Here is an 8,873-nt window from a genome sequence, read left to right as displayed (position 1 = left end):
ACGTGTCTGTCCCCCACCTATGGAGAGACGTAGTTTGACTGAGTCAGTGGTTGATCCTCGTGGACTTTAACTCATCTGCTGCATCATCATTTTTCTTTACTTCTCAGTGTCCCACTCCTCTGAGGATGAACCCCATGACCCACAGGATCCATCATTCAGATGTCACTTGATGGTGTTGGTGTAAACGCTCCAACACAAAATAAGTAATCTTCAGAAATCACTCTCAAAAAGTGACAATATTAATGTTAAACATGTAAAATAACCTGAGACAGTAAGGATAAACATGGACTTGTAGTGTTAGCTGACCACACAGTTAATCAAGGGCCCTAACTTAGCATTAAATATGAATGACTCATCACATTATGCATATAATACACATTTTCAAACTGTGAATTTGTCATTTAGCAGCATTGGTCAGCAAAATATCTCCACACTCTACATAGAGGTAACTCCTCACAAGTACAGTACAGATAATACAGGAATGGTCCAAAGTACAATGCTGACATTTAGTGGCCAATCTGGATATTACAACTCTCAACAGAAAAGTACAAAGGGACATCTGATATCTACGATCCTGTATTAATTTTTAATATGTCTATCATAATGTAAAATAAAACTTTGTCTAATGAAAATAAACAATATATATCTTAAGTAGATAAACATAAACAGCATTTTCTCCAAAAGTTGCAATTATTTTTCATTCAATTATGTATTCACTTGTTTATTTCTTCATCTCTTTATCTATAAAGAAATTATTGAGTACTTTATTTATTTATTTTGAATATAACTATTTTGTGTATTTACAATTTTTTTGAAATAGTTTTAATTAATAAATAGCTGTTCGCACCACCGGCCGCTGGCGGCGCTGTTGAGCACCCTCCGGTCCCTGGCACCATCCGGCCTGGCTGGGGGGAGCGTAATGGCGGTGCACCGGGGACCCTCCACGAAATGGCTCTTCACCCGGGAGCAGCTGGAGAACACGCCGTCTCGCCGCTGCGGGATCGAGGCGGACAGAGAGCTGTCGTACCGCCAGCAAGCCGCCAACTTGATCCAGGACATCGGCCAGAAACTCAACGTGTATCCTCTCTGAAACGTGGAGGCTAGCGGGGCTAGCCCGGCGTTAGCATTAGCTCACAGGGGGACCGGAACGGCACGGCTCGTTGTATGTCACGGTTCTTCTCTGAATTACACGTTTAACACGTTTCTTCATCACGTTCACATCCTGTCAGACAAGATGGATCATCCACAGATGTCAACACGCCTTGTTATACCTGATAACGTCGCTGAGGCCTGCCTGCTAGCTTAGCTACTGCTAGCTATTGTGTAGCCCCTTCAGACTGCAGCTTCTATTGTTAGCAGTGTGTCTGTGTAATGTCAGTGATCAGAGATACTCGATACACGTTATAGCAGAAAGTTAACACTATTACTAGGACACACATTGGTTACTACACCGCTTGACAGGTCGCAGCTAATGGGTGTTAAATTCAGATTGGTTAGCCAAAGTTAGCATTAGCTCACAGAATGGTGGAACAACAGGGCTTGTTTTATTTAACCGTTTACCTTCAACACACATTTAAACGTGTTGTTATCACCTGGTTAACAGGATGAACAACCAGTCCCAGGTCCTACCTCATGTATAACCTGCTGAAGCAGCTGAGGCCTGGCTGCTAGCTGGGCTTCTGGTAGCTATTGTGTAGTAGTCTCTGCAGGCTGCAGATTCCATTGTTAGCAGGGTGTCATTATAAAATCAGTGATCGTGGATAATCGATACAAGTTGTTAGTGTTATAAGATCCTCATATTGTTTAGTAGTCAGTCGTACAGCGTTGGTCGAGGTAAAGCCACTGTCTCGACCCTGCGTCCGGTGTTAACTTACAGGGTACACGTTTTGCTAGCCCTCCACTCAAAGCTAGCTAGATGCTAACGTGCCATGTTTTCTGCCCCTCACTGTAAATGCCTCCATGGATTGTTTGCCTTAACTGTGAAACCCAGCTCTCAACTAACCATCAACACTGCTATAGTATATATGCACAAGTTTTATATGATCCACTCCTTCACCAAATTCCATCGCAATGTAAGTATCACAGCAGTTTTGGGCCGAGACCACAGCCACTGCTGGGGAAAGGATTTGTGAAAACTCTGGGGTTTTGTTTTTTAATAGATCATCTCGCAGACCACGTTGTTCCTGGCCACTAAAGTTGAAGAGCAGCCCAGGAAGCTGGAGCTGGTCATTAAAATGGCCCATGCCTGCATTAACCCCCAAGAGCCTGCCCCAGACACCAAGAGCAATGTGAGTACAGTCGGACTGAAGCCGCTCTCGGGCACCAGCTCTGGAAAACAAACGGAGAATCTGGTCTGGACCGTTTCCAGACTGTCCTTTTGCACATATGAAGAATGCAGCAGGGGGTTGACTTGGTCAGGGGTGTTCCCAACAGCAGGAAAGAAATGCTGGGAACATTCAGGCAAAGGGTGACGCCGGGGTAGAGCGGTCAGAAGAAAGGGTATAATCTTAAACTGCTGTGGGAATGACGTGTTTTTGTTTACAGCACATCAACAACAGCTTCAGCTCCTATCACCCAAATCTCTTGTCTTTTCAAAGTGATATCTTAATTAGCGTCTTTTACATATGTGTCAAGTTAGAGGTATTTTTCTCTCGTGGGGTATCTGACATTTTAGTCAGGGGTCGGCCGGGGACACTGGAAACTGTCCAGAGATCAGTGAATGTTTGACGGCAGATTAAGATTCGTCTGCTTCTGCTCCCAGTTCAAACTGACGTGCTTTATAGAACATAATGATATGAATGATTGAATCCATATATTGATCAGCATGTCATAGTGAAGCTTCAACAAAAAGACTTGTTTCATCTGCAAGTACAGCTACATCTTAAATGGTCAGTGGAGCAGTTATTGGTTCGACAGGGCAAGGATTTTGATAAACACATAATCGTTTATTACAGCAGAAATTCCACTTTCCCATTGGAGGGTGTGACTTGTGTGATGATGGATTTTGAGCTGGTGGAACCATTTGAAGAAATCTCCTGTGTCTTGAGTAAACCAACCAACAAGTCAACATGTTAGACACAGATAATCACACAATTAAGGCATAGGGTAATTATTATTCCAGTAAAGCCTGATTTGATCCTCGCAGTTAACCTTTATGGCCTAAGACTACCACCTTGAAATGATCATTTCCCATAGTGCGGTTCCTTTATGTGTAGGATTACTAATTTGATTTTGATTTGCTCGTTTCCAGCTGTTGCGTAGCAGATTTCAAATTCCGCATTGATTTATCTTTTTCAGGCATTCCTGCAGCAGGGACAAGAGCTCGCGGCTCTGGAAACAATACTGCTGCAAACACTGGGTGAGTCCTGCTGAAGCTTCAGTGCTTCAGACTGTGTAGGACTCAGATTGCTGCTGTTTCTCCCAAATGTATGCTGCTTCTCACTCAACCTTCTCTTTGCAGGGTTTGAAATAACAGTTGATCATCCACACACAGATGTTGTGAGGTGTTGCGAGCTAGTGCGAGGTATGACCTTCTGTTCTCTGCTTTTCTCACTTGAAATCATTTTAAGAACCATTTTTTCTATGACTTCTCGGTTAGTCCATGTTAGGGGTTCTTTTTTAATGCTACATTTCATGCCACCATGTTAGTGCAGATCTCACTTTGGAATCAAACTTTTCTCCTATAGTTCTACACTAGCTTACTGCCTTATTAAGGTTTTCTTAAACAGTAATGGGTCAAATGAATTCTGCTCTAATACCCACTTTTCTTCTTCTTCTACAGCAAGCAAGGACTTGGCACAGACTTCCTATTTTATGGCTACCAACAGGTTATTATCCTGTTCCCATCTTTGCACTGTAATGGCACACTATAGCTTCCTGTCTTGCAGGGTCCCCCTTCCTGTGTCCAACGCCCTGTTTGCGCCTGGATCCTGGGAACCCCCAGAGTGGGGAAGTACCAGCCAGGCTGCTGTGTGCGGTGTATTGTACAAGGGCTCTGTGTTGGCACATAGGGGTTGAATGCACTATGTGGAGTGTAGTGGTGCTGTTTACTCTCGAGGTTGTTGGGTACGGAGTGCATATGTCTAAAACACACTGAAATGGTAGCCTGAATATAGATTGCATCTAAAGATTCTTAAACTTATAGAGTTTTTTGGTAAGTATAGTTAAAGTTCTTTAATTTTTTTGTATATTTTTCACCCAAAAGCTTTAACAGTGAAATACCAAACTACTGCAAACTGAATGTTTTAGAATTTCAGAAAGAAAACCGTCTTCTGTTAGATTTATTGAGCTCGATGCATAAACATGAAATACGATCGTTAGAATAATGAATTCCCTCAAAAATAATGTTCCACAAAAAACAAATAGTAAAAAGTAATGTTCTCCATGTAGCTTTAGGTTCTGCTGTTAGATATTAGCAGGCAACAACAGAACAGCTGTATCAGTGTCAGACATTCAAAAGTATTAGGAAATATGAATCCAGCTGCCAACAACGTGTCATAAGAGCTGAGCTGATGATGAATAACATCTTGCTTATGGAACATTGTGTTCTCAACTTTGAATCATTAGAAATGATATTGGAGTTTGCTGTCATCTCCTGTCCACGTGTTTGTTAAACAGCTCTTAATGTGTAATATAGACCATCAGCCACTACATTAAAACCAGCTGCCTGATGTTGTGAAACTGGGTCTTCAGTCTTTTACTGGTCCACTGATGGTCGGTACTGACCCCACATGACCTGCTGTTTTGTAGATTATATAATATAATAAGTCCCTTATTCCATTTCTCCTGTTTTAAACTTCAAGAACCGACTGTTCTCTTGTTACTTAATGTGATCCCCCCCGTCTGGCGCCATTGTTACAAGATAATCAATGTTAATCATTTCACTCGTGAGTGGATTTAAGGTTGTGGCTGTTCGGTTTGTGTGTGTGTGTGTTTGTGTAAAAGCTCCGCAAACAGCTGACCGTTGTTTTTCTCCCTCCGGTGTTTCTTGTCTCTTCCTGCAGTTTGCACCTCACCACCTTCTGCCTGCAGTACAGACCCACAGTTGTGGCGTGTGTCTGCATCCACCTGGCCTGCAAGTGGTCCAACTGGGAGATCCCTGTGTCCACAGATGGGAAACACTGGTGGGAGTATGTGGACCGCACCGTAACATTGCAGCTGCTGGACGGTAAGAGCCTCCATCCTCTATTCTGTTCTGTTTAGGCCTCCACAGAGGATTTTGAGTTGTGCATCAATCTGTCCTTTTTTTTGGAACACAAAACGCTTTGAGGGAATTTCTTCATATGTAAAAACGTTCTGTTGGACTCAAGGATAAACTGGTTAGATTTTGGAGGTCAAGGTCACTGTGACTTAATCGTGAATGCATTATCGTAAGAGCATCTTCGAGGGGGGGGACCCCTGCAGTCTGCCTCCTTTGTGCTGCAAAGGCCGAATCAAATTAATCTGGTCTATGGAGGATTTCAAACGTTGTGCGTCACCAATTTGTCGAGTCATCGTCGATGAGTAGCACAGCTGCAGCTGGACCGGATGAGAAAGATTTAATGTCCCTTAGTTTTCAACATTAGCTCTTTGTTGTGTGAGCATCAGATGTGTGGTTGATTTCTGCCATCAACTCTTGGAAAATAGTTTGTGACAGAGGCGTATAGAATCTTTGGTTGGTGCATCTGAGACGGATCCTCCTCTGCTGCGTGGTGATGAAAACACATATTTGACGACCACAGTTGCAGAAGCCTTCGAACCGGCTGCACCAGTCTGACGCCCGTGAAGGAGGCGGCCCCTGAATTCAGCTCGAGCTTGTGTTAAAATGAGCCCACGTTGCAGAACACTGATCACTGACATGGCTGTCTTCAACTGCTTTCAGAGCTCACACACGAGTTTCTCCAGATCCTGGAGAAGACGCCCAGCCGGCTGAAGAGGATACGAAACTGGAGGGTACTTATTAGGGCAGTACGGTGTGAGTGGTCCAGGATGAGGACATATGACCTGTTACTTTATCTAATGTGGATCTGTGCTTCTCTGTTTCTAGGCCATTCAAGCAGCTAAGAAGCCAAAGACGGAGGGCTCAGCAGTGGACGTAGCCTTCCAGGGTTCGTCCCTCGACGGCCTTTCTGGTGTCGCCAACTCCTTCTTCCCCTCCACGTCTTCATCGGACTCTATGGACATGCCCTCCCTGAACGCCATTGCAGCCCCTTACACCAACTACCAGCCGCTCAGCGACCTGTCAAAGAGCTGCAACTACGACCAGTTCTCCCAGCCGCCCCACTCAGACTTCACACTGGTGAAACACGAACACAAATCTGCAGGCGGGTCTAGTAGTAAAAACCAGCAGCTCGATGCGAACGCCGCATCTTGTCCCCGTTCGCAGAAAGTCTTGACTTTGGAAAAGTACAGAGAGAAACACGCGTCTGAAACGGCCACGCAGAACGGCGGGAAGGATGAGCCGGGCGCAGACATGTACGCACCTCCGCCGGCTCTGTCCTCTCACCACCACAAGAAACGCTCCCAGCAGGCCCGCCAGTCAGGCGAGGGCAGGAGCGACAAGACCAGCTCGAAGAAACCTCGGCTGACTCCTTCTTTTGCAGAGAACGGCTCTGCAACGAGCGAGGAGCTCAAGATGAGAATCAAAGTCTCATCGGAGCGCCACGGGGGCGCCGAGCAGGGCGGGACTCTGCCTGGGAAGGACAAGCACAAAGAACACAGCAGCCACCGCCACTTGAAACACGGACACTCTTATTCCGTCACCGGGAACGGCAGAGGGGCGTTAGACGCCACCTCCTTGTCTCTACGCGCTCCCGGCAGCAACTGTAGCGACGGCGGCTCCTCCAGCTCGTCTAGGAAGAGGCCTCACTCCGACGCCGGCAACCACCACCACTCGTCCAAAAGTAGCAGGAGCTCCAAAGCTGGCCTGAGCTCGGCCCACTACGCAGCCGACGGCGGCCACAGGATGCTGGAGCACCACGGCCACGACGGAACCAACGGCATGCTGAGCACCAACGGTGAACACACTGACTACAAAGACACTTTTGACATGCTGGACTCTTTACTAAGTGCCCAAGGAATGAACTTGTAACCCTCAGAGAGTCCTCAGTGTTGTCTCGATTTAAAGTATTACCATGTTTAATAGAATTTTTAAATTTTTATTTGTCTTAAGTTATCTTGAATTGTGCATCGCTCTCAGTCGTGTCTCCACACTGATTAATGGTGATACGTGTTAAAGCTGTCAAATATGAAATGATATGCATAGAGCTGTGTACCTACTAGCTTGCAGAAACAAAAAACCACGAGATGTTCAAAGAATGCGTCTGAGTTTCGAAACGTTGTTTTAATGCAAGCGTATGATTTTAATGTGCATGTTTTCAGTCACAAAAGGGAAGACATCGCTAGTGTTCGCAGCCACTGTGACAGTTTACAGTTGATTTTCTTTCTTTTCTTTCTTTTTTTTTTGTATGTTAAGACATTGTGTTCCACTAAAAATCTCAGGTCTTGAACTTTTTTGATATAAGAACGAATCTTCCTCTGTTTGGGTTTATTACCTGTACCCGTGGAGATGTATCACCTCGTCCTTTTGCTGACGAAGACGGCAGAACTTTCTGTCTTAAGAGAACATGGTCTGCTTACTTTTCAAACAGTAGTTACGAACACAAATGTGAGGCCGACTCCATTTGCGGTCTATCCGGGGACCTGCTAGGCCGCACCTGAACTTAATGTGCAAACTCGGTTTAGAGCGACATGCTGTGAAAGTGCATTTAAAATATTTATCGGCTAAAATTGCAGAAACAAGGCCTTTGTGATTGTACCTTGTCAATCGCTATTCAGTATGATAAATGTTATGAGCTATCAAAAAAGAAAAAATTAAGATCTCTTCAAATGAAATAGTGTAAATAGGACTGTAGTTCAGATTTAAAAGAAACTGTTGGTTCCTTGCATCAGTCCAAACCCTCCTCCATTCAGTGTATCATGAGATCTCAAGCAGCCTGTATCGACCAACATATCCTGGATTTGTGTATTGGGAGCCCGAATAAAGGTGTAAAAGTGATTTTTACACATGCGCGATATTCTGTTCTTCAGTGTCTGATGTGAATCCTGAATCATTGTTCTAGTTTCTTTTACTTTTTGACATCTGACCTTAAGTTTAGAACAGGTTTTACATCTAGTAACGTCGTCATCCTTATTCTTTACTTGATTTAATTGTTGGAAGTCGTGGAAAACACCAATCACGTGCGCCCAGATCTTTAAGGTCGTCATTTGCAGTTAAAAGCTCTTTTAACTTATTATTTTTCCGTCTTTTGGTCAAACTGCTTAAAGTTAAACCCGACAATTTTGACAAACAACTTCCAGACTCACAAATGTGAAAGTTTCAGGCTCTCATACCACATCTCATGGTCTCTCTTAGCAATTGGTGTTTGCTCAGATGACAGCAGAGTTGTTATCTCACAGACCTGAGAGATAACCGAGTGAGAAGACCTTGAGATTAGTTTTTTGTGGGGGGGGGAGGGAGGGGGGGTTCCACTTTCTCCATTTTCAATCAATCCTGTAACTGTGGTCAGGACACTGTGGTTTTCATCAAGAAACATTGGAAATGATCAAACCTTTGAAGCAGCATTTATATTGTTCCCCTGGTGGCTGGGTGATAAACCCAGCCCTCATGTCCCAACCCTCCCGAGTCAGGATGGGACATGCAAAGCCCCCCCCCCCCCGTCTGTTACCGTGCAGACTCCAGCTACAAATGGCAGTGCAAGATATTTCGGTTCCATTTCTGGATAGTGGGAGGAAGTGGAGCCGTGTCGTCCATCTTCTATGGAGACAATAGAAAACACTTAAATGCACCTTTACAAACCCAGCGTCCCCATTGAATTTAAGAGGCTGCTTCTCAC

The 8,873-nt window shown here is 44.6% G+C and overlaps 1 protein-coding gene across 2 annotated transcripts; it reads left to right on the top strand.

Moving 5' to 3' along the window:
• The first annotated feature begins 877 nt into the window (after nt 1-877).
• On the top strand, nt 878-8,054 carry ccnt2b (cyclin T2b). 2 transcript variants are annotated; one of them, XM_062380834.1, is made up of 9 exons: nt 879-1,077; nt 1,991-2,072; nt 2,160-2,288; nt 3,298-3,358; nt 3,461-3,523; nt 3,782-3,827; nt 5,004-5,167; nt 5,861-5,931; nt 6,026-8,054. In XM_062380834.1, the coding sequence occupies exons 1-9, from the start codon at nt 920-922 to the stop codon at nt 7,067-7,069; spliced, it is 1,818 nt and encodes a 605-aa protein (XP_062236818.1). In that variant the 5' UTR covers nt 879-919; the 3' UTR covers nt 7,070-8,054. The 2 variants fall into 2 exon arrangements, 1 of the variants encoding a protein (XP_062236818.1); XR_009912088.1 differs by lacking the exons at nt 5,861-5,931; nt 6,026-8,054 and having other exon boundaries at nt 878-1,077; nt 3,782-4,153; nt 5,004-5,124.
• Nucleotides 8,055-8,873: the final 819 nt, after the last annotated feature.

This window comes from Platichthys flesus, chromosome 22, assembly GCF_949316205.1.
Source record: "Platichthys flesus chromosome 22, fPlaFle2.1, whole genome shotgun sequence".
NCBI classification, from domain to species: Eukaryota; Metazoa; Chordata; class Actinopteri; order Pleuronectiformes; family Pleuronectidae; genus Platichthys; species Platichthys flesus.
The sequence above is the reverse complement of the archived record's forward strand: the minus strand, read 5'-3'. Positions and strand labels throughout refer to the sequence as shown.